Source organism: Podarcis pityusensis (assembly GCF_964106645.2).
Source record: "Podarcis pityusensis genome assembly, chromosome: 15".
In the NCBI taxonomy this organism is placed as follows: domain Eukaryota; kingdom Metazoa; phylum Chordata; class Lepidosauria; order Squamata; family Lacertidae; genus Podarcis; species Podarcis pityusensis.
The window spans coordinates 21,616,345-21,641,763 of record NC_138040.1 but is presented as its reverse complement, the minus strand read 5'-3'; the positions used below and the strand labels follow the sequence as shown (position 1 = coordinate 21,641,763).

The 25,419-nt window shown below is 46.7% G+C and overlaps 1 protein-coding gene across 1 annotated transcript in view; it reads right to left on the bottom strand.

The window, feature by feature from the left end:
• Positions 1–25,419, bottom strand: part of LOC308464226 (uncharacterized protein) — a 129,456-nt gene that overhangs the window by 9,911 nt on the left and 94,126 nt on the right. Inside the window, exons 60-83 of the mRNA XM_080983345.1 lie at positions 24,169–24,337; positions 23,768–23,876; positions 23,173–23,318; positions 22,538–22,663; positions 22,072–22,251; positions 21,011–21,235; positions 20,506–20,632; positions 19,339–19,538; positions 18,791–19,003; positions 18,468–18,613; positions 18,239–18,366; positions 16,496–16,628; positions 15,947–16,079; positions 15,279–15,467; positions 14,624–14,750; positions 13,069–13,280; positions 10,906–11,068; positions 8,577–8,656; positions 5,963–6,123; positions 4,610–4,772; positions 4,114–4,283; positions 3,931–4,009; positions 2,924–3,082; positions 1,114–1,443 (exon numbers count right to left, since the gene is read on the bottom strand). Coding sequence (XP_080839471.1) covers positions 1,114–1,443; positions 2,924–3,082; positions 3,931–4,009; positions 4,114–4,283; positions 4,610–4,772; positions 5,963–6,123; positions 8,577–8,656; positions 10,906–11,068; positions 13,069–13,280; positions 14,624–14,750; positions 15,279–15,467; positions 15,947–16,079; positions 16,496–16,628; positions 18,239–18,366; positions 18,468–18,613; positions 18,791–19,003; positions 19,339–19,538; positions 20,506–20,632; positions 21,011–21,235; positions 22,072–22,251; positions 22,538–22,663; positions 23,173–23,318; positions 23,768–23,876; positions 24,169–24,337 — 3,868 coding nt within the window. The remainder of the gene's footprint in view (positions 1–1,113; positions 1,444–2,923; positions 3,083–3,930; positions 4,010–4,113; positions 4,284–4,609; positions 4,773–5,962; positions 6,124–8,576; positions 8,657–10,905; positions 11,069–13,068; positions 13,281–14,623; positions 14,751–15,278; positions 15,468–15,946; positions 16,080–16,495; positions 16,629–18,238; positions 18,367–18,467; positions 18,614–18,790; positions 19,004–19,338; positions 19,539–20,505; positions 20,633–21,010; positions 21,236–22,071; positions 22,252–22,537; positions 22,664–23,172; positions 23,319–23,767; positions 23,877–24,168; positions 24,338–25,419) is intronic.

Genomic DNA, 25,419 nt, shown 5'->3' with positions numbered 1-25,419 from the left:
CAATTATGCGGAAAGGATATCATTAGATCACAGGGTGTAGCAGCCTTCTTTGCATTTGACATGGCAATTGTCAGAATTTCATCATTATATTCCAGGCATTCAAATCAGCCTTCAGTACTATGAAGTACATGCTTTTGCATGCAGAAGATCCCTGTTTCACTCCATGACATATCTACAGTTAAAGGAAACCTGGTATCCTTTAGCTGTAGATATCATGGAGGGAACAAGGGACCATGTGAAAAAAAACCAAACACTGGGGATTGTTGGGGAAAATGGTAGCCCCATGTCAAGTTCTACCTCCCCTTGAATAATGTCTGAACATCTTGGCAATACATAGAATCACACTCAGAAAGGACTCTGAGGGTCATCTAGTCCAACCCCCTGCAATGCAGGAATCTCAACTAAAGCATCCATGACAGATGGCTATCCAACCTCTGCTTATAAACCTCTAAGGAAGGAGAGTCCACAACCTCCTGAAGGAGACCATTCATTTCTTTCACTCCTATTTTTTTATCATTGGGTAGAGGGGACAGAGAAATCCACATCAGAATGACATTAGGACAGGCAGTAATAATAATAATAATAATAATAATAATAATAATAATAATAATAATTCATTATTATGGTCAAAGACCAGTTCAAGAGGACAGGCAGTAAATAATTGAATTAGATCATGGGTAGGCAAACAAAGGCCCGGGGGCCGGATCCAGCCCAATCGCCTTCTTAATCCGGCCCGTAGACGGTCTGGGAATCAGTATGTTTTTACATGAGTAGAATGTGTCCTTTTATTTAAAATGCATCTCTGGGTTATTTGTGGGGCATAGGAATTCATTCATTATTTTTTTCCAAAATATAGTCCGCCCCCCCCCCCCAAGGTCTGAGGGACAGTGGACCGGCCCATTGCTGAAAAACTTTGCTGACCCCTAATCTAGATGTTTCAGAGCATGAATGTTGGCACAGGGCTGTCATTTTCATTGCATTGCTAAATTCTGCCATCAGGTGGCAAGTATATATATAAAAAAGAACATGTCTGGCACTTTTGAATGCCTCTGTCAGTCAGAGTTGACAGTGCTGGGTTGGATGGTCTGACAGCTTCCTTCCACCTAACTATACCTGTTTTGATGTGTGCCATGGCATTCAGCAGCACCGTCACAAAACCCCCAGCACTCTCCAGGTGTGATGAAAGTATATACAGGAACCTGTTGGTGGCATCATAGTAGGAATCTCTGGCAAACTGAACCTCCGTAGGGCCTTGCTTGGGTACTGCTTGAGCCAAGAGGAGAACCAGCGCTGGCAAAGAGAAGGCTCTTCCCAGAAGGCGTGTGACAGTGCAGGCAAAGCGGTAAACCACAAAATGGCGAGGTGAAAGGCTGGTGAGATCAGTGGGGACCACAGCATCGACACAAGGTCCTGAAGAAAGGTGGCCATTATCTATGTTTTCTCCTGGAAAAAGGGGACAGAACAATGGAAAGTTGGCACTGAAAGTCATTCTATAGTCAAATACAGTGTTTCCAAAACTTGGGTCTCCAGCTGTTTTTGGACTACAACTCCCATCATTCCTAGGTATCAAGACCATTGTGGTCAGGGATGATGGGAACTGTAGTCTAAAAGCAGCTGGACACCCAGGTTTGGGAAACATGGGTCTAGGATCATGGATGAGGAACCTTTGGCCCTCCTGATGTTGCTGAACTACAGCTCCCATCAGCCCTAGCAAGAAAGGCCAATGGTTAGGGATGATGGGAGTTGTAGTTCATCAACATCTGGAGAGCCAAAGGTCCTAAAGTCTAAAAATAGCATTATTCTGAAAGCATGTTCTTTATTCCTGAATCACCTCAGTCCGTAAACAAAGCCTTATCCCTGTGTTTGTGAGATGAATAGGGATGTTTGTAAAATGAATAGGGATGTTTCAGGAGTTAGGTTTTTCTTAAATGGTATATTTAGAAACATATATATCTCTGACAGTGAAGGCAGAGCATTGCCATCATGGCTAGCAGCCACTGACAGCCTTATCCTCCATGAATTTGTGTAATCTTCTTTTAAAGCCATCCAAAGTTGCTGGCCATCACTGCTTCCTATGGGAGAGAGTGCCATGTTCATTTATCTGTCCTGGGAACTTTCAACGTTCAGCTTCACTGGATGTCCACAAGCTGTAGCATCGTGAGAAAGGAAGACAAGCTTTTCTCTATCCACTATATCTGTGCTGTGCATAATTTTATGGCTTCTATCACATCCGTTTCTTAATCATTTTAAACCAAAAAGTCCCAGATAGCATCTAAAGGGTTGGCTGCCAGAGACAGTCAGATATAATATAAACGGCCGCCAGCGTGCACATGAGATTTGCTTCATGTCTCCCCACACGTTTCCTGCTTAGGCCCCCATAGGTAAAGGTAAAGGGACCCCTGGCCATTAGGTCCAGTCGTAGCCGACTCTGGGGCTGCAGTGCTCATCTCGCTTTACTGGCCGAGGGAGCCAGCATACAGCTTCCGGGTCATGTGGCCAGCATGACTAAGCAGCTTCTGGCGAACCAAAGCAGCGCACGGAAACACCGTTTACCTTCCCGCCAGAGTGGTACCTATTTATCTACTTGCATTTTGACGTGCTTTTGAACTGCTAGGTTGGCAGGAGCAGGGACCGAGCAACGGGAGCTCACCCCGTCGTGGGGATTTGAACCACCGACCTTCTGATTGGCAAGTCCTAGGCTCTGTGGTTTAACCCACAATGCCACCCACATCCTTTTTAAACCCTGGAGATTTAAAGAGCAACCTCATCATTCTAAGATGGAACGAAGCAAAGCAGAGGAATCACCAAACCACTTTGATGATTTGCATGTGTTTCTATGCATCATTCCCACTTCCTCTCTGAGGCAATCCCAAGAAACACAGGGATGATGGGTATCAGAAGATGCAGGAATCAGCTCTATCACCTAGAGAAGGAGGCGAGTGCGGGGGCTGCTGGGATGTCTCCAAAAACTGCTTGATCTCGCCCAGGGTCTTGGCAAGGGGGGACGTCGCCATCAGGGCCTCTACTTCCAGCTCGCTTACGCAAGCAAGCATGCTGCTCTTGCAAGGCTGCAGGTCCAACCCTGACAAATACAGACAAGGCATATATCAGCTGAAGGTGCTGCTTATAGACTCAGAGAGACAAGGATGAGGATGATGACTTCATGCAGATTACTAAATTCATGCAGCGGGGAGGGGCTGTTATGTAACATACTGTCACAAGGGTCACTTGCATGGCCTGAAAGAAATGACCTGCACATAACTGATGCTCTGAAGCTTGCAGACCGCATGCGGCTTATGTTTCCATCTAGTGGCAGCTCAGGAGAACTGCACCTCCCAACAACCGCAGACAGGGAGAAACTAGACGGGCGATTAGGATTTCCTGTGGTTTTGTGTGTATTATTTTAAACTAAGCCGCTGCTCTCAAGATTCTGCACGCTTTGAAAAGTGGTGTTTTCAGAAAGATTGTTAACCGTTTCCTCTCTTACCCTGATCTAAATTGCCCCTTCCTGCTGTTAACACATGCACTTGTTTTGTTCTCTGAAGCCAACAGCAGCTTCGGAGGAGCTTCAGCAGGGAAAGGGTATGGATGTTTAGGACACCAGCTTCAGTGCCGATGTTTACAAGAGTCCTTTGTGTCTGCAATTTTCACAGGAAGGGGGGGGGGAATCACCTTTCAGGGGAGCAAACGAGAGTCCCACCCAGCCACGCAAATTGCATGTGTGCACTGGGGTCATCGTGTGTACCTGGGAATGGACAGATATGTCAGTGGATTGGGTATGTGGATTAGAGAAAGGAGGTGGACTGGCTCTATTGACTTTTGTTTAAGGCCACAAACACATTACCCCAAAGGGAATGCAGCCCTCAAGGGAAGTGGGAGGTTCTCCTTCCCTGTTCTATAGCCAGGTAAAAAGGCTGCACACATCCTTACCTTGGTCTTCACAGCCACGAGAGCTAAGTGAGGCCCGTTTCCCACCGGAGAGCACACGCTGTGTCAGGGAGCTAGTACCCTACACAGGAAATAATGTTCAAATATCACAGGAATGAGAGAGAGAGAGAGAGAGAGAGAGAGAGAGAGAGAGAGAGAGCGCCAAAGGGAGACCTTCATTCTTACCGGGCATCTTTGCTGAGTTCCAGCTTGCTCTTGGATAGCCAGGCCAGATCCACCAGCCCCATTATGCCCCTGTGCCCCTTCTGGCTTCGCCGTCACCTTCCCAAAATGGATTTTTCGCAGCAAAATCCCCAGGACTTTCATTAACTCTGTTGCCTCCTGCCACTCAGAACCTAAAAGAATTCAGCAAGGCATTAATCACTTAATAAGGCTTCCTTAACAGCCTGTAAGCAGCTGTTTTCATGCCTCTTGGAGATTTGCTCATGAACACAGCTACATTCAGAGCAAAGAAGCAAGCTCCATGGGTCACCACAAGTGTCACAGTGAAATATCCATAAGAAAAGAGACCATTAAAAGGTACAAAGGAGAATTTTAAAAATGAAAAACACACCATTATTTGCTTTCACATTTTGGTCAATTCTAATGGGTGCCTGGCACTTGTAGAAAATCCCTTTTTTTAAAAATGCAGGGAAGTGTTCTGTTTTCCCAGCTCTCTCACCTGAGTAGCCCATTGCTTGCAAGACTCCAGAAAGCTTGATGGAGGAGCTCTCACTTTCTTGGGTCTCCTTGGCTGAACTGAAGGTGACCTGGGCTCTATCCCTGGCAACTGTGGACCTTTCCATGCCCTTCAATGCATCCATATCCAGTGTCTGTACCAGATCCTACAAACAGAGATCAACAGCCTTAATGCTTTACTGATGTCTCAGATTTTATGACCTCGTCAAATTGCTTTTGCCTTCACTGGGGAACATTACATTGCTTAGGAAAATAGGAAGGTGCCTTATGGAAAGGTCAGACTATTGCCCATCAAACTTTTGAGTGACAGGGGCTTTCTAGGGTCTGAGGCAGAGAGAATGGCACTGGGCCCTGTAAACCAGGGATAAAGAACTTCAGTCTTTTTTTTTTTTTGCCAGGGGTGCTTGGCAAAAGTGGCCCTCCACTCCTCTCTATCTGGTCCTTGGGACTCTCCCCACACCACACCCCTTCCCAGCCAGCCACACCCTCTCTCCATAGGCCACACCCCTCAGGGGCCCTGCTTCATTTGTTGCTCCACCCACTTTATCTCTGATTCTGCCAGCCACTGAAAGTGGCCTGGAAGAGACTGCTACCTTTGGATTGAAAAAGGTTCGCCAGCCCTGCTACAAACATTTCCTAGTGAGCTGCTCTGGAAATCTGAATCACTCATCTCCTTAACCAAGACTTTCCCTTGGTATGTCTCACCAAGCCTCACACCAGACCTACCCTGCCTCACCTCAGTAATCCAGTCTGCTGTTTTCCCCTGCCAGCCCATTCACGACTATGCCGCCTGTTCCTGGCCCACAAGCCCATTGCCACATGCCAGGGCCCAGATTTCATGGTGGCCTGTTTCAAGCCAGACCCCAGGCCTGACAGTCCCCTAATTCCCCATGCAGCCATCAGGGGGTCGCCTCCTTTCAGCTTCAAGCTTATTGTAATTTAGCCACATCAATGGCGCTCATAGGTGTGCATTAATGTATGCTAGGGCAGAAACATTTAATGAGGGCCAGGGATCTAAAACCTGCCAATGTTGAAGGACCTTGCCTGAGCGGACAGACTCAGGGACAACACCTCTTTGTTGCACAGAAGTGTGAAATTTATTGCTATATTCTGCCCCAGTGGAGTTTTGGTACCTACATCTAGAATGGCCACCACCATGTGATTGGTCAAGAGTCATGATCTAGCTAATCTGGTCCATAGATGGGCAGGTGCATTATACCTATTAGTAACCCATTCAGGTGAGTGCAGTGCTCCAGTTCGTTGGAAATAAAGTGGGGTCAAAAGCAAATGAGCAAATATATTTCTACACATATGCTTCCCTCCTCACAGCACTGACCAAAAGACTCTGGATCTTCTGGCTGATGCCTCGGTAGAAGGCCAGGACATCTGCCCGGTGTTTTGCTAGCTGCGATGCCAAGTGAAGGTTCTGGTCCTCCAGCTTGTCATACAAAGTGCGGACGCTGAAATCTTCCAGGTCTTTTGTTGCAAACTGGTCGCCTGAAACAAAGGCAGCTTATCCATTTAATTGACTAAGACCTTAGGTATAAAGGAAAAAAAGCTTTGCGGTCCTTATATTGATTTATTTCTTCGTGGTGGGAAGGGAGAAAAAGAAGCTCAGAAATAGAGAGGCTCTTCTGGTAACTTTCCCTTCTTATCGTCTTCAAAAATGGCATGGGATGAATGGTTGGGACAGAAGAATCCAGGTTCAAATCCATGCTCAGCCACATAGCTTGCTGGATATACTGGAACAATCTCTCTCTCCCCCCCCCCCCCTTATCTCTCAGTCTAAACTACTGCACAGGATTTCTGTGGTGAAACAACAACAACAACTGGATAGACTCCATGAAAAACCATCCTGATAAGAACATAGGGAAAACTCAGTTGGATCTGTACAAAGGCCCATTGAGTCCAGCTTCCTGTTCTTACAGCTCCTACCCAGATGCCTATAGGAAGACAAGAAGTAGGATCTGGGTGCAAACACCACCGGAATTCCCACTTATGGTTCCCAGCCAGTGGTATTTAGAGGCCTCCTGCCTCTGGCAGTGGAAGCAGAGCAGCCATTGATCACTTTATCTTGACCTTGGGAAATGATCTTGCCAGCCTGTCTCACCTGATGCTGAATCTTGTTCCATTCCAGCCCCAGGTGAAGACCTTTTTGAATCCTTTGAAGATCTACCCTAGAAGTTGGGGACTGCACACAAATGTGTTCAGACATCCTTTCCCAAACTGGTGTCCTCCAGATGTTGCTTGACTACAACTCCCATCAGTCTGAGCAAGCATTGGCCTATATGGTTTTGCATGTACAAAACCATCTGAAAGGCACCAAGTTGGGGAAGGCCATGTGAAAAAGAGAGTGTGTGACACATCATTGAATGAGAATGAATAGAAGTGGGAACAAGCTTAATGCCCGTAGAGCTGTTTTAGGGTTTCCGTTTACCCCCTCCTTTTAAGGTTTTCCCTGCTAAACATTTGATGCTGCTCGTTTGTGCCTGGGTAGCTACACAACCAATGCCATTCACAGCCTGAACTTCAGGAATACAGGGGAGGATCCTGCAGAACTTTGGCTAAGTGGGTCAAAACCTGAAATCAGTCCCCAGAAAACCACAAGGTTGGAAGCAAATATTGACAGTTTTCACAGCGTCCCTAGTGAGGTGCCCTAGATACTTCCAAAGTGTTAATTATCAGCTATTATTAGTCTGGTATGATGTGCGCATGACATTCAAGCCTTTCAGGGTGCAATATATGTATATTTGGGTGCTCATTTAAATCCTCTTTATAGGTTCACAATGCTCATAAGAATGGTCTACCAGTGTGAGTGGTATTGTGTGAACTAGGAGCACACAAATTTCAGAAGCAGCAATGGCCATTATCACTAATCCTTCAATGCGTACTTTTAATTATTATTTGGCTGAGATCTGCAAATTCACAGAGGGCACCACTTGGGCATTTGTAGTTCTTAGGTGAATTACAAAAGTTCCCAAGGTGGCCTTTTCATACATCAGACTTGTTTGGAAGCCTGATCCTAGGTCCCTAATGAGTTCATGTGCATGACACATGTATTTGCAAGCACAATTTTGCCTCCACTTTTAATTTTCAGGTGTACACATCAAACATCCTAGGTCTACAACTTAACTGAGAGAATTTAGTAAACGAACTGTCAGGGTGACAGTGGCAATTGAAATGCCCTGCCTTGATTTTTTTCAGTGATTTTTTTGTAGCGGAACTACCCCCAAAGAGTGTAAACACTGCCATCTGCTGGACATAGCTCCACCTGCACTATTATCAGTAAACGCTTCCGCCTTGGAGATCTCACAGACTTACATTCTCATCTGACAAAAACAAAAGTTACTGCGCCGTGGTGAGTTATCCGGAGAACAGGCAAGCGTGATCAATATACCTTTGCCAAACCTGTGCCCTGCAAATGTTTCAGACTACAACTCCCATCATGCATAGCAATTGTTTAATTTGGTCTGGGGATGATGGGTGTTGTAATACAAAGCAACTTGAGGGCTCCAGGTTGGAGTAGGTTGGTTTAGAGGGAACCAGTGGGGAGTGCTAATCCATACCCACATCAAATAACCCCACAAATTCTGAAAAAGTCCAGGAAACCAGCCACCAGAGCTTATGTGCCATTGCTATCAAGCGACTGATGTTCAGTTTTAAAATGGCCCTTGCATGTGCAAATGAACAGTATTTTCTCTTCTCTGAGAGGCGTGGCATCCCCAAAGCATCCCATGATGGATTATAGCTTCAATTACAGCACATGCCTTGCTTCAGTGTTTTGTGGTTGCTTTGGCAAACTCGTTTTGGGTCAGAGATTTCCCATGTCAGGACTGGTGATCAAAATCGCTTGCCAGCATTTGGGTGTCTGTGTGGGAGGGGGGAATATGCAACATTCACCTGCCTGTTTGTGAGAGCACCGAGCCTAATCTTCCAAAACAAAGTCTTACCTAACCCTGGGAAAGTTCCCTCTCCTGCATCAGGTTCTTCTCCAGATCCCTGGGAGCCAAGAGCTTCATAGAACTGGATGCTGCAAGAACAGGGGGAGAAATGCACACAAGAGCTTGAGAAAGTGCCTCTTTTAAAAAGGCTGTCTCTCGTGTTGAGACTACGGATGGGCAGATCTGTTAATTGGGATTACTCTCAGTTTCTTATTTCCCCCCTCACTCATAGAGGAGAAGGCTATCCATGGCTACTAGCCATTACAGTGGTACCTCAGGTTAAGTACTTAATTCGTTCCAGAGTTCTGTTCTTAACCTGAAACTGTTCTTAACCTGAAGCACCACTTTAGCTAATGGGGCCTCCTGCTGCTGCCGTGCCGCCGAAGCACGATTTCTGTTCTCATCCTGAAGCAAAGTTCTTAACCCGAGGTACTATTTCTGGGTTAGCAGAGTCTGTAACCTGAAGCGTATGTAACCTGAGGTACTACTGTATGGCTATGCTTTGCCTCCACAGTTAGAGGCAGCTGAGGTAGAAATTCTGCAAAACCCATGACCAGGAAGGCCATTGCCGCTATGCAAGTGTGCAGCCTGGCCACAAAACTGACAGTAATCCATTTTGAAGGAACCTAACTGTCCACTAGAGTGGAAAACAATCCCAGATAAGATGCAAGGAGGGCTCTGCATATACAGCAAAAAACAACAACAACACCATCGGTTGAATAAGTGTTTTTAAGAACTATAGTTGGGTGAAGTGTTGGGGTGGCAGAAGGTGGCAAAATGTGGTTGAACAAACAGCCAAGATTATGTATATTTCTCAAATAGGGTGTGTGCGAATGGAATGCTCTCACCGACTCTTTTGGACTCTGTCCTGTAATACACGACTGAATATAAGGGTCTGACTAATTGGGAATCTGGTCTGAGCCTCTGTATTGAATCCCCAAAGAGAATTTTCTCCCATGCAGTAATGCTTCTGAATACCACTTTCTGGAAAAAGCAGGATGGGGTAGTCCTCTTGTGATTGGGTCTTCCTTGAAAATTTCCCATGGGTATCTGGCTGCCCACTGTAAGACCAAGATGCTGGACTAAGGTGGGCCATTTGCCTGACCTAACAGGTTCTTCTTATGTTCATTTATTCACATTCACACGTCAGTTTATGATTTTTAATTTTCTTTTTTAAAAACGCACAAGCAGCCCCTGTTTGTTTTAAGAACCAAATTTCTGTTTGTTGCCCTGAGCCAGGATGGGAGGAGAAATTCAATTCAGTTTGCTTTGATAGGTGAACCTACCTAATTCACACTTTTCAGAACAATGCATGAACCAATGCATACAGCTGTCCTATGAAATTTGCACTTTTCCTGAATTTCGCAGTGCACTTTTAAAGTCAAGCAATGTGTACAAAAAGGTATGGATTGGGGTAAAGTATGCATAAAGGTAAAGGTAAAGGGACCCCTGACCATTAGGTCCATTCGTGGCCAACTCTGGGGTTGCGGCGCTCATCTCACTTTATTGGCCAAGGGAGCCGGTGTACAGCTTCCGGGTCATGTGGCCAGCATCACTAAGCCGCTTCTGGCAAACCAGATCAGCGCACGGAAACACCAAAGTATGCATAAAGCTGCACGTATTAGTGAAAAAAGCCTGTCCGACGCCACCCGCCACACCCCGGGGCTGCCAGGCCTGACGGGGGGAAGGGGCAGGCCGCGCGAAGCGGTGCTGCCCCCCCATGGCCCACGCCGCCACCAGAGGCACAGGGGCGCAGCCAGAGAGCTCCCCACGCTGCTACCCACCACCCTGGTCTGCCCAAGGGAGGGGATCCCCTTTAAAAGGGGATCCCGAGATCTAGTGCTCCCCACCATCCCTTTGAGGCCCTGTGGCCGGGGGGGGGGGTGGAGCCAAAGACCCCAGGCCTACCTTTGGAGCAAGGAAGTCCAGCAACATCCTTTCTGAAGAAGCTCTGGAGCCAACTGATGATTCCCAGATAAGATCCTCCCCCTATTGTGTGGGCAGGGTGGTCCCTCCCCCCTATCTGGCCTGATCACCTTGGCAATACCTCCCCAGGCGGGATTGGGCAACTGGCTGAGGTAGACGGAGACCTCCAGGTATCCCACCTGGGGAAGGCAAAGCCAAGCCTGTGCTAATGGTGCCGCATAGGGTCTGGGGGGCTGCGGCTGCACATGACCAGGCAAAGGGCGCCCCCCATTTAATGTGGGGAGTGGTCATGGGGGGGAATCACAAACTGATGTGGAAATGTGAAGAACTGAAGACTGAAAAAAATTAGAATCTGAGAGACGCTAGAATTGATGCCCAAGGTGGCATCGGTGATTAGGCTTCCGTCACTCACCTCTCTTTAATGAGCACATACTCCGGGGGGATGTGTGGCTCTCCCAAGCTCCTCCACCGCGGCTTCCAGCTCTTCATTGGGCTTGGAGCAGAGCTGGGATGCCTCAGGAGAACAACTAAGGCTGTCAACACCACAGTGAGGAACCCCAGGATGAAAAGCACAGCTGAAAAGGCAGGAGAACACAGTGGTGATGAAACGAAGGGAAATGGGTCACTACAATTTCTTCTCAGAGGCCTGATGGTGGTCTAAGGTAAGTTCTTGAGTTCTCTTCCACTTTATCCAGGTGGCATCCATTAATGGTTCACTGTTCATGCTTCCACCATCTGCTTAACTCCCCCCCCCCCAGCCTCCCAGAAGGCATTTCTCTATGGTTCAGGTGCCTCGTGCTAGTCCACACAGCTTCTTTGGCTGAACTGACCATCCTTCAGAGGCAGCAGGGCTAAGGCTGAAGAGGAAGAGTTTGCAGCAGAAATGGGGAACCTGTGTCCCTCCAGGTCCTTTTGGACGCTGTGGATTTATTTGAATTAATTTTTAATAGGCATTGCGTAACGTGTTCTGACATTTGCATTGCAAAGTGCATTGTATTTGGTGTATACTGTATAGTGGTACCTCTGGTTAAGAACTTAATTCATTCTGGAGGTCTGTTCTTAACGTGAAACTGTTCTTAACCTGAAGCACCACTTTAGCTAATGTGGCCTCCCGCTGCCACTGTGCCGCCGCCGCACAATTTCTGTTCTCATCCTGAAGCAAAGTTCTTAACCCAAGGTACTATTTCTGGGTTAGCGGAGTATGTAACCTGAAGCGTCTGTAACCCGAGGTACCACTGTATAGGAATTACAGCCCAGCGACACCAGAAGAGACAAAGGTTCTCTTCTCTCATAAGAAGAACCTGCTAGATTAGATCATCTACTCCTGCATTTTGTTCCCATAATGGTAATCCATTGCTTTGCTGTTTTGTTTCAATTATTTACTTCTTTTCATCCCGTATTTTATTCCATGAGCTGCCCTGAGATCTTATGATGAAGGGTGTTATGTAATAAATCTAATAAATAATTAAATAATCCAGGTGCCTGTGGGAAACCTGCAAAGGCATGACCCGAACACAAGAGCACTCTGCCCTCCTGTGGTTTCCAGCAAGTAGTATTCAGAAGAATTACTGCCTCTGGCTTCAGTTCTTATGGAGTGGGACAGATCTGTCTATGGCTAGATGGGAGTTATAAGTTGAGTAAGATCTGCAGAGGCACACGGTCTCTCTCCACTCTGGGTCTTTCACTCCACTTTGTCTGCTGCGACAAGGTGACCCACAAACTAAGGCCTTTCCTTCCATGCAGAAATATGGATGTGGTTCAGTTGCGAGAGCATTGGAAACAATGCTTAAGTGTCTGGCATATTTGAGGCACAGAAAGGAAAAACAAGTCATCCTTAGAACTCTTGGACAGAGAATACTTCTTGAGATCACACTATGCCTAGCTCTACTTTGCAATCCAGACCAAAGCAATTTTTCCACGGTGTGTTTATTTTGACACCAGCGCGTGCTGGAAACCATGATGTTTGCTGCTCTTATGTAACAAACTGAATAAAGCAAAGCCACCTATTACTTGCATTCTTAAGGCAAGGTGTGGCATACCTGGGCTGCTCCTCATTGCTAGCTCCACCTGCTATTGCTATGCAGCAAAGAATTGCTTACACAGGAGGAGGAGAGTTGCTGCAGCAGAGGATGGGAGACCAGAAGTCTAGAGACTCTGTCTTGTTCCTTTGCTTGTATAAGCAGATTAACTGCTACAGATAATTAATATGAATCAGTCACCTCAAGTCACCTTCCCACAGGGCGTCTGCTTTCTCATGATGCATGTTGCAAGAAGTCAACTCTCCTTACCTCTGGAAAAATATGCCAGGGGGGCAACTGATATTATAAAGGTGAGCGGAGAGGCCAATATGGGATGGACAACTGGCTAATTGCAGCCTAGTCGTGTTGCTTTGACTGAAAAGGGCAAAGTCCACAAAAGTTTAAGGAGCACATACACAGCACTTTGCAAGAGCCACACTATAGACTTAAAGCACATCTGACACACATTTAAAGCACACGACTTTCCCCAGGGAATTCTGGGCACCATAGTTCCCCCCCTCCTTTAAAGACAAACTACAGAGTCATTGTCATAGTACCTGCAATAGCTGCCCAGTCTGGGGCGACATTGAGCACCTGGCGCTTCAGGACCCCCTGCCGAGCAAGCTGGAATGGAGATGAGGGCTGGAAGGGAGCTGCAAGGGGGTTGCAGCTCATAGTCTCCTCATTCACCACCACGATCAGCATCCGATCTTCAATGGCATTATCCCGGAAGACGTACGTCCCAGGCTCAAGGAACACGTGGGAGAATCTGAGGAAGGGAGAGGTGTGCTGTCTTAAACAAGCCCTTTTGCTCTACTGCATTCCGTCAATATTTAATATTACCCCAAAACTAAAGGTATCAAGGGGGAGGAAAAACCTTCAAGCAATTTCAGTTTTATTCACAGCATGATCTCAAGGTTGCTGAGGCCATGGAGATTCTGGTCTACTGACTGCAACAAATTATTTCTTTGATTATTGCTAGATTATTCTCCAAAATGACAGAGCTCCCCTAGGAAGAAGATGGGAAACATTGTTCCTCAAGCTTTCTTCCTTGCAAAAGGCATTTCATGCCTCTTATCAGTTCCTTGAGTGGAGGTCTTATTGATTCTCTGAGGGTTGTCAAGTGCATCAGAAAAGATTCTGTAAAGTTAATGGAGGCAAGAGAGATGTAAAATCAGAGATCACTCGTGAGCCAGCTCCAAAGAACATATTGGAGAGATGAAGACGTATGAAGTATATGTCATCCATGCAGTATTTTACATGTGTAAATTAGAGATGTCAACAAAATTAAGCCCTGATTTCTACAAACATGGCAAAACTGTCACTGGACTGTACAGCTTCAGACTGCTGGTGTGGACTGTGTGACTGAATGCTACCCCACATGTATCTGTGAGTATGTACATACATCTATCTGTCTACCTACCAACCAGTGGAGAAGAGCTGTAAGCTAGCGTTCTCACTGATAATCTTGTGTAATGCCTGAAGTTCTCAGCTATAGATAAAGAAAAGCAGACTGAGAATCACTCTGGAGCTTAAGGAATACGAACAATATTTCTTTAGCCTATAGATTTAAAGCAATTAACACAGCCAATTAAATTAACAATCCAATCAGTGAATGACTTTCCCTGACTCCCTTCAAAACGGAAGACCACAAACGACCAACACCATCACTGGTTAACATGACAACCACATCAACAGAAGGGGAAGGATCATTTTCTTCAGTTTATTTGCTGCCGAATTCAACCCCCTCAGCTGGCAATGCGCTGGCAGAAGATTCACTGGATTCTTGGAATGTGTGACCCACAACATTGTATGGCAATGTACTTGGGGTGACTAATGTGGGTTTTTTTAATATCACAAAAAGTAAGAAATAACAGCTAATATTCACATGCATATCTGTCTATTATTATTTTTCTTAAGTTCTCTCCCCCCTTAAAGATCAAAGAGTTGGCTAGCCTGTCAGACATCTCTGGGGAGAGAATTTTACAAGGAGAAGGCTCTGCTTCTCTTCTGCATTGGTCTAACTTCAGAGGAGAAAGGGGCTATGAACAGGGCCTCATCTGAGGATCTTGGTAGAAGGGAAGGCATTCCTTTGGTAGCATCAGAAGATACCTGGAGATGTTGAGTTGAGTTTCTCGAATGAGGTGGTCCAGCCTTCTGAATGCACCAAAATCCCAGTGGGGGTTGCTGTTATAGAGGTGCTGCTTTTGATAGACAGGGTAGTGACTAGCGAGGCGGTCTGGTAAGGAATGGGAACAGAGTCAACACCATCCAAGCACTCATGAGTGGATACAAAGCCAGGCTAAGGATGCATAAACAAACATCTTTATCTCTTGAATGGCAAGCCCTCTGTGGATCTGCATTTTGATCAGATGTGCAACCTTCCTAAGAGAACTGAGCTCAGGATCAATTCAGGTCCCCTCTTTCTGGCAGAAACAAAATGTGAAGAGTAGCAATTGCAAAGCCAAATCTAGTTTTCCTTCCGAAGACCACAGCTGACAAATTCATAGAGGGTATAGCTATAGATGCCTATTTTCTACCTCCAGTGTAGAGGCAGCAATTATCAGTTGCTGAAAGCCCCAGAAGGGGAGAGTGCTCTTGCACCTTGTTCCCGCCCCAGCCCTCCTCTCCCCACCCCCAGCCTTATCTGGGACAGATTTGTGGGTGAGGAGGTGGAGTGAAGAGAAGCAGCAGCCCAGTTCTATGAGCCCACTTATGCTGCATTGGATCTCACCCTACATCACAGGAAGCAATTGCATATACTCACCATAGGGATTGATACTGAGCTGGAAAAGGATGGCATCCCCAACAGCCAGACATGCAACAGGGTTTGGAATTGTGGGTAAGAGCAGAGTATGTTGAGATTGTGCAGCATCCCCCTCCCGCCGATGTCTCTGCCGCGGGGGAGGCAGCTCTGAATCTCCTGGATTGGAAAAGTTGATGGAAAGGGGAGGAGCTAAGTCAAGAGTTAAGGAAAGATGCTTATTCTGTGGGTAGGTGGGAGGAATGGACCACAAGTTCTTACAGAGATGTTGTGGATGAGGAAACCATCAATGTCCAGTAAAACATGCCTATATTCCCTTCATTTCTGACTCACAGGCCATTGGGGTCCATTGCAATGTATCCCTTTTCCCCTTTTCAAAATATATGAAGGTTCTCTCAGTGATGTTTGATCTGGGATTGACCATTCACACATGCACGTAACCATACAACACTGTTGTGATGAGGAACAAGTGTAAACCAGCTGGATCATAGATCCAAAGTGACTTTAGTGGGGGGGGGGGAGTTGCACAGTCTGTGGGTTGCCTGCAAAGGGTCCATCTCACACTTATTATTATCAGGCATTACAGGCATAGTGCTTATGGAAGACCTAGACTGCAGATGTATAATTCAATGCACTCCTGTCACTAAGCTGTGGCAAGCCAGACATCTTACCTGCCAGGAAAGTGTCCAGCATGTCCGGGCTGGAAAGCAGGAAGCCAAAAACTCCACTGGGGCCAAAGAGAGCCAAATGCACCTGCCGGCTTTTCTGCACATGTTCATCAGGTCCCAAGGTATTTGGTAGCTCCTGAAAAGCAATACGGTGTTGTTTGTCTTACAGTCTGCTATTTAACTTAAGTTATTTGTTGGAATTCTCTGAGTTCCCTATATGGTCCCCAGCAGAGTAATCCTAGAGAAACTCCAAGCCTTAGGTCAGACTCAAAGCATGAATTTAAAACAGCACCATACTACTTTAAACCATTCCCAGAGTTTAACAACAAATCCCTCTTCAGAAGGAATTGTAGTTCTGTGACAGGAAATTGGGGTCTCCTAACAACTCTCAGCACCTTTAACAAACAACAGCTTCCAGAATTCTTTGGGGGAAGCCGTGACAGCTTAAAGTGGTATGATCCTGGTTTAATTGTGTGGTGTGAATGTGGCCTTAAACATCCATCTGCATGCAGAGAGAGCCATTCCCCTTCAGCCCTGGCATTCTCCACTCACTCTTTCTTGAGTCCCATCAACACTCAGAAGCAGCTCCCTCTCTGGACCAAATCTCAGGGAAATCTGTGGAGCTCTCAAGAGGCATAGCCGATCACATAGCTCTTCAGCGGAAATGTACTGCTCACAGTGGCACCTGGGAAGCAGAGAGAAACAGTGCTGCTTCTGTCTGAATCTCCATTCCAGGGAAATAAGCTTGAAAGGCTTACTTTCATATAAGCTGGGAGTCAGCTGTGTCTGCTGGTGCCAGAACTAAGAAATATGTAGATCTCTGTGTTGTGAGATGCAGGGGCCACAGGTGAAGAATTATGTAGGCAGCAAGGCAGAGTTAGGGAACCTGGTACCCTTGAGATGTTATTGGAGTTGACCATTGATGGTTGGCCATTGAACATGCTGGCTGGTACTGCTGGGAATTGGAGTCTCAACAACCCCTGGATGACCACAGGTTCCCCAACAAAGGGTTCTCAAGCTCTGTCCATTGGCTTCCCCTGACCTGGTTCATGGTGGGACTCGGAGTGACAACAGTGACAACAATAACCCACCTTTCATCCCAAGGTCCCAGAGCAAATTGCAATTAAAACACAATATCAAAAACAGTTTGAAAGTAACTTAAAAATCCAGAAATGATGCAGGTCCTCACATTGGCCTCCAAAACAATCCAGGGACTGGAACAACTCCACTATAAGGAAAGGATATGATGTTTGGGCTTTTTAGTTTAGAAAAAAAGGATAATTATAGAGGTATATAAAAATCATTAATGTTGTTGAGCAGAGAGAAATTCTCCTCCACTAGTAGCTAATGGGGTCGTCCAATGAGGCTGAATGGTGGGAGATTCAGAGAACTTATCCACATAATGTATAGCTAAGCTATGGGATTTGCTAATACAAGGTGTAATTATGGCCACTTATATGGGTGGCTTTGAAAGGGGATTAGAGAAATTCGTTCGGGGTCTGGGCCAAGATGGCTTCCAGGGAAAGTTTGGATAGCCAGAATTACCAGTGACATCAGTGAGGGAGTAGGGAAACTCCATCAAGCCTCTTCTTATGAGAATTCCAAGTGCCACCAAGCCTGATGAAAGGAACGCAGACAGGAGAAGCCCTGTCCTCTTGGACCAGACACTGGAGGGGGTACCAGTGGTGGATGTTGACATGGTGAGGCTGCAAGAATGATCTGGTAACATGTGCAAGCAAACAGACATGGAATCTGGGCATGAAGTTTATGAGACTGAGATGAAGTCCATTCCATGCATATTAGGGCAGAAAGCATAGGTTCTGCCACGGTGTGGGGATCTGCAGCCAATTCTGGCTCTTTAAGGGACACATCTTCCTCCCTCAGCTCCTTTGGAAAGAAGGAAGGAAGGAAGGAAGGAAGGAAGGAAGGAAGGGAGGGAGGGATATAAATTTAATTTGAAAAAATCAAAACAATAAATCTGTCTAAATGCACCTGCTTCCAGATGTACTTTCGGGGGAAGTTATTTGTAAATGTATAACCTAAATGTGGAAATGAAACAATGTGTGAAGTGACTCCCATTTTTTATTTCTGTTTTGCCTTCTATGCAGAGGCTGCTGGCAAGGGGGAGGAGGCCAGATGCTGACATCTGTCACATCATACTTAATCCCATTTGAAAAATCCGAGCAATGGTAAAAATGCATAAGAGTTGGGTTGAGATTTACACTCCCGATTGCTAAGGAGAAGAACTTGTCTCTCTGGTACCCAGTAATGCTTTCCTGAAAAGATGGTGCTTACATGCCAAGTTCAGCGTGGAGCTCACCACTTGCTGGACCACAGACCAGAGAGCAGTTATAGTGCTCAGGGGACACACATTTGCGGGTGGATGCTAAGCGGACCTCCCAAGGAGCGCAGCGTTCCTCCACCTGCAGAAGGGAAAGAAAAGGGGCAAGTCAGACTGGCACAATGTTTATAAAAGATGCTGCTAGGAAGCATCACACATGCATCAACAGCCATGGTGCATCACCTGGGGCTGGCAGTCCTGGTTGCTGTTGCTGTCAGGTGTTTTCTTCCCTCTCTCATCAAAGTAAAGGTATCCCACCTGGCAAATGCAAGAGCCATCAGACTCCTGGAAAGCCCGATTCAGACCATGGCAGGTACAGCTGGTAGCACCTTAAAGAGGCAAGTTGAGGTTCAGAGGGGGGTTGACTACTCATCGAAAAAGCATGGCAGCACATGCACTCACTCCTTATCTGCAGATGTTTGCACACTGCAGAAACGAGGCCCTTGTGCAAGCAGCTCCAAATGATGCTAATGAAAGGAACTAAGTGAGGGAACAGGTGGGCTCACCTGGATTGGATGTTGATGAACTGCCGCAAGGAAAACACCCGGTTTGAGCTGGGAGGTGATTGAAAGAGCCAGCAGGGCAGGGGTGGCATTCCTCCAGCCGCTTGGCTAGGCTGCTGTTCCCGTAAGTACCAGGAGGACACGGCTTGGGGGAAGAGGTCAGGTCTGGGCAATAATACCCCTGGGGGCAAGGATGCTGGAGGTAACTTGCAGTACCTGGGGGGAAGAGGAAGAACGGGAATTTCTCACTCTGTACACAGCACCAGCCTAGACAAACCAGTGGTATAAAAATGATAGGTTGTCTCCAATGCTTGACCTACAGACCCGCTGAAGTTAATGGAGGTGACTAATGGAGGTTCATTCATTTCAGTGGGTCTACTCTGATGCAACCCAATGTTCCTTGGCTTCTGGCTCAGATTTTAAATGTGGCATTTCTTAAAGAGATGCTCAAAGGATGCTTTCTTCTTGTGTCCTCCCCCAGCAAACCTTGAAACCAATTTCTCTACCATGACCATCTCCCTGTTCTCTGTGGTGTCATGTGGAACAATCACCTTCAGGGCAGCTGAATCCCGGCGGGCAGGGCTGGCAGGGTGGAATGGTGTCCAGGTTGCCACCATAGGTTCCAGCAGCGCATGCCCTGCAGCTCTTCTCAAAGGAGTCTCTCAGGCCTGTCGTGTTCAGGGCTGTGTAACCAGATTGGCACAGGAGTGGATGAGCACTGCCAAGAGGGCAGTAGTGGGGATAGACACACCTGAGAAATAGAAGCAGGGCTGAGGATGGTCAGAGAGCAAATAGGACTTCCTGTGAATAGTTCACATTTCTGCAGCAGATGGAGAGTATCCCCCGATGGGTTTATTCTTTCACTCACTCATTCAAGGTAATGGAAAATAGTCCATGTTTTGTACTCATTTCTGTGTTATCTGATTCCAGAAAAAAATCAATTTGCAGACCCCTTAACCCGGAAAAATCACAGGAGTAAAGTGGTATACTGGCATATAGTTCTTCCCTGCTATTTTCAGAGGAGAACAGAGGCAGACATGCGTGGAAAGGGTGGCTCACATTTGAGTAAAAATGTCAACAGGGGTGTGAAGCAAGCCTCTTTCTATTACAGTGGTACCTTGGGTTAAGTACTTAATTCATTCCGGAGGTCCGTTATTAACCTGAAACTGTTCTTAACCAGAAGCACCACTTTAGCTAATGGTGCCTCCTGCTGCTGCCACGCCGCCGGAGCACGATTTCTGTTCTCAACCTGAAGCAAAGTTCTTAACCCAAGGTACTATTTCTGGGTTAGCGGAGTCTGTAACCTGAAGCGTATGTAACCTGAAGCGTATGTAACCCAAGGTACCACTGTACGTTTTTAAAAACAACAACAACACACCCCTTCTCCTGTTAAATAAAGCTTGGGGGGTGATGCTGCAACCCTATATACCTTGAAGAAAGGTCCAGTAAAGACAGGGAAGCTTATTTCAGAGTAAACAAGCACAGGGTCACATTGTTAGCCATACTGAGATGGTCCCCCCTAGGAAGGCTATGCTGAATGGGACACCCAAATTACATGTGTGGGATTTTGCAACTCTGAAGCAGCTTTACAGTAGTTATGAAATACACAAAGTTTTGGGTGGGTAGGGGGGGTCACAAACCCCAGAACGATACGTTTGGTTTTAAAGCATGAATTTTCCAGAGGTGTGGAGTCTTTGCCTCCTGTGAAATATACTCACAGCTGCCCCGGAATGTTATATGTGGATGACCCTTCTGGACAGTAATACCCGACTGGACACAGGGGAGGAACCCCCGTGCTGGGTCCGCAGTAAGAGCCAGGCCGGCATATCTGAGGACTAGGGGAACCTATAGGAAAGGAAATGCAATAGATGTCCCACTTGCGCTATGCATTTAAAGAAGTATCCATTGGCTTTAACCATGGCCAGTTCCCTCGTTGAACTACAACTCCCAGAGTTCCCATGGAGGAGGGGTTGAGTTTACTCCTCACAGAACGACAATTCCCAGCAACCCTCAACAAACTTCAGATCCCAGAATTCTTTGGAGGAAGCTATGTGCTTTAAATGTATGGCATGTACACAAGAGTATTGCTTCAGCCTACATGTCCTGGGTCTTCGCAAGTACAAAACACCCAGAAAGTATCACGGGGAGAATGCCCAACTAGTTACTGAAACCCATATTGTCAGCGCCATGATGTTCAAGAGTTGATGCATGATCACATCTCACCTGGTGGGCATTCATAGCCTGGTTCGCAAGGTATGCCCTGGATGTTTGGTACCCCCGACTTTGCTGGGTCTGGGCAGTAAAACCCAGAAGGGCAGGTGTTACAGTCCTCCAAAGATGTAGCACCAGGCTGGGTCCTAAAGGTGCCAGGTGGGCAAAGGAAAGCCTCTCTTCTTCCTGGGCACCAGTGGCCAGGAGCACAGGGATAGTCTCTAAAAGTAGCAGCTCCTGTTGGATGAAAGACAGGAAAATAATTTAAGGTGGAAGGGGGCAGGAAGAGAGAACCTCACTATTAACACCCCTGCTCAAAAAACCTGGTTTGCTTGTGGGGCAAGCTTAACAGTTCTCGAGGCCCAGGTCTCAAAAACTGCAGGGAAAACATAGGAAACTGCCTTATACCAAGGCAGACTATTTATCTACTTAGCACAGTCTACTCAGACTGGCAGGAGCTCTCCAGTGCAGAATTCCTACAGAATCACCTACTTAGCTGATCCTTTCTAAATAGAGGTGGCAAGGATTGAACCTGGACTGTGCCAGTTGGTCGTTATAAGAACAATTATTTCAGAATTGGCTCTTGAGTTTGATTTCCTCCTCTACTCTCCCTGTCTTCTTCCCCTTGTGTGTTATGTGTTGTTTATTTTACTTTTAAGATTGTAAGCCTGTGGGCAGGTACTGTAATGGAATCATAATGTTAGAAGAGCCCACAAGGGCCATCTAGTCCAACCTCCTGCAATGCAGGAAACTTTTGGCCAACACAGGGATTGAACCCACGACCCTGAAAATAAGTCTCATGCTCTCCTGACTAAGCTATCTCATGTTTTAACAGATTGCATGTAAGTCACTCTGGGAACTTTTTTGGCTGAAGAGCAGAGTACAAATGCGTTAAATAAAACAACAACAACAATAAAGTTCCTGCAGGTTCCTGCTGTTAACATTTCTGCTTTTATGTCATTTAACCTGAAATTTCAACCACCTCCTGGATGGGGAATCTGCTCCATCATGCTTGAGCTGAACAGGAATTTTGCAGACTGAGTTTAGAGCTGGGCCTCAAGTTGGGGGCTTACCAGTGGCCGCACACAGATGGTCTGATGAGCAGGGCTGGCAATCAATAGGGTTCTCAGTCCCCATTTCTGTTCGGAAAGCCTGCCTGGGGCACTGCGGGAGGGCCCGGGGTCCACCGGGGGTGGTGTGATTCATTGCGTGGCAGTCATACCCATAAGGACATGGGTGGGCTACTGGATCCCCTGAAGAGAGGGGGGGGGAGAGAAGGTATGAAGGTGTTCAAAGGGATAGACTTGCAGTGCTTAGGGTAGGGATGGGGGACCTGCAGACTACAGATGTCATCAGAGTACAACTCACAATAGACTCAGCCAGCACAGCCAATGATGTGAGTTGGAATCCAATGACACACAAAGGCAGGCAAGTTTGTTGTCCCTGGTTGGGTGTGCATGAGATCTGAAAGGAGAGGGGGAGGGAGGGGATGCCTCACACAGGTGTTTTGGGAAGGGGGTTCCAGGAATAAATTCTGACCTGCTTTACACCAGCGGCCTGGCGGGCAGGGGAGGCAGTTTTCTCTTTGTCTTGCACCTGGGGCAGAGCCAATAGTGTCATCTGGACAAGGAATGGGTGCCTCTGAGCCTTCTGGGCAGTAGAATCCTGGGTGATAGGTAGGAAACACCCCACAGTTTAATGCCTTGTGGTAAAGATTAGGGTCAAGAGAGCCATCAATTTCAGTTCCTCCTTTTTCCACTCTTAAGTTTGGTTCTTCACATTCCACATTAGTTTTTGATCGTTTTTTTATAACCTCAAGAAGTTTCATCAACACTTTTGTGTGAATTTCTCCAAATATTCAGACACACACACCAAAAAACAGGGATGGATCTATATTTTAAATTCCTGGATGCCAATATCACATTATTTTTGTGCAAGCCAAAATAAGATGAAATTACATTTAGCCTGAAATCCTACCGCACACTCAGAAGGGAGTAAGCCCAAAGGAGTCCAGTGGTGCTTACTTCTGAGTAAACATGCTTAGGACTGGATCCATAAACACCAGCATCAAAACTCCAGAGCTGGTGATTTTTAAATCCCCATTTCTCATTGTGTTCTGGCAGGACTGAATTTTCAAGAATGTATGCTTGCTTCTTGGCAGACTGCTTAGTTACCTGCTGGGCAGGGTCCTGCACACACCTGACCCCAGAGACAGTCTGCCAGGGGGCTCCAGGTGAAGTTATGGCCCTGTGGGGTGGCATCTGAGCTCCCTTCTTGGCAAAAGAATCCAGCAGCACATCTCCCCTCCACTCGTCCTCTCCTAGTGCAGAGAAAGTGGTAGGAATTTATTTAGATGGCAAAGAGGCATTATTCATTAAAACTATACCTTTTCAATGCCACTTTTCAAAATTAACTCACAGAGCAGTTTACAGTATAAAACCGGAGTTGCCAACATGCCCTCTGGCCCTTTCCATAACACCAACAAAAGGTCTCAGTAAATATGCCCCCCAAAGATCTACGAGAGACTGTTTGCTCTTCCTACCTGCACTTGCCTTTACTGATTGTGTCACTGATGCTTGACCTTATTTACATCCCTGGCTTTATAGCTGTTTTGATGGACTGTTTTGTGGGTGCAAAGAAAGGCAGGATAAAAACAAATGCATTAAGTAAAATGAAATGAAGCTAAACAACAAGAAAGAGGAAAGAAGCAAAGCAGCACAATATGGCACACTGGAATTTGCTGAGGCAGTGGAAAGGATTCACCACTACCTGCAGAAGTGACCCACAGGACAGGGAAGACATCCTCTCTCCTCCTGAAGGCCAGACATATCCACAGGAGTAAAAGTGCCGTCGGGACATGGATAAGGAAACAAAGTACCTAAGGAAAGGGGGCATATAAAAAACACAGATCAGTGAAGTATGCAACAACTTAAGAAGAGCTCTGCCGGATTACATCAAAGGCCCATCTAGTCCAGCATTCTGTTCTTACAGTGGCTGGCCAGATGTCTATGGGAAGCCCGTAAGAAGGACCTGAACACAACAGAACTCTCCCCAATTGAGATTCTTAGCAACTGGCATTCAGAGTTTGTGAATGAAACTTTAGGTGATGGGTCAGTGACATCAATCAGTTAAAGCTTGTGGCCCTTTGGTTAGTGTGCTGCTATTTGTACCTTCAAGACAATATGAATGTGGTGGACAGCGTCTTGGCTTCCCTGTGGCAGCCTCATGGCAGTAGAAGCCTGCTTGGCAGGGGAGGCAGTGTTCTGAGCCCCGGTTTGGTTGGTATTCACCAATGAGGCAAGGGGCTGGATAGGCAGCCCCAGACCGGCAGAAGTGCCCCTGGAAACCAGAGAGAGAGAGAGGGGGGGGGGGGAATTGAGACAAAATAATAAACTAACTGCTGACACACAAATACACAAGCTGTCTTCTGCTAAGCCAAACCATTGGTCCATCTAGCTCCATAATGCCTACACTGACTGGCAGCCGCCCTCCAGGGTTTCAGGCAGGGGACATTCCCAACCCTACCTGGAGATGCCTTGGGTTGAACCAGGGACTACCCTCATGCAAAGCAGATGCTCTGCCACTGAACTATGACCCTTTTCTTAAGATATAAGACCATAGGAAGCTGATCAATACCGAATCAAGTCCATTTACCTCAGCATTGCCTGCACTGTCTGGCAGCAGACAAGAATTTCCCCCAGCCAATAATTGTTGGATAAACATTGTAAACAACATAATAAATGAATCCAATAAACATTGTAAAAACACGGTAAGCTGAATCAGACCATTGGCCACCTTATGCAGTATTGTCTACACTGGCTGGCAGCAGCACTCCAGGTTTTCAGGCCAGGGTCTCTCTCAGCCCTACCTGGAGACACCAGTGCTTGAACCTGGGACTTTCTGCATGCAGGTAAGGTGTTCTACAATGGTGCCCCAGCCCTAGGTTGAGCACAGGGAAAGGCTGCAGCCGGCATGGGCATATTCAGGGAATATTCAAGCTCTAATCCAGAACATCTGGAGGGCACCATGTTGGCTACTTCTGGTTTAAACCCTTGCAACAGACCACCAAATCAGACCCCTCCCCCACAGAGTGGCAACGCCCAGGATGCTCATCTGTCCTGTCCCACTGCATGCCTCTGGGCATCTCTCCCAGTCTCACCCAACACTAGTTTCTATTATTTATTTTCACCAGGTGTGGGGGACCTGTGGCTCTACAGATGTTGATAGACTACAACTCCCACTGTCCCTCCCCATTGGCCATTCTGACTGAGGATGCTGGGAGTTGGAATCCAAAACCATCCAGAGGACAACAGGCTTGCCAACACTTTTTCTTTCTTTTTTTACACACAAATCTAATTACAGCATCTGTGGCTGGGTGGGGGAGAAACATCCCATGGCTCACTTTTCTGATTTCATTTTTC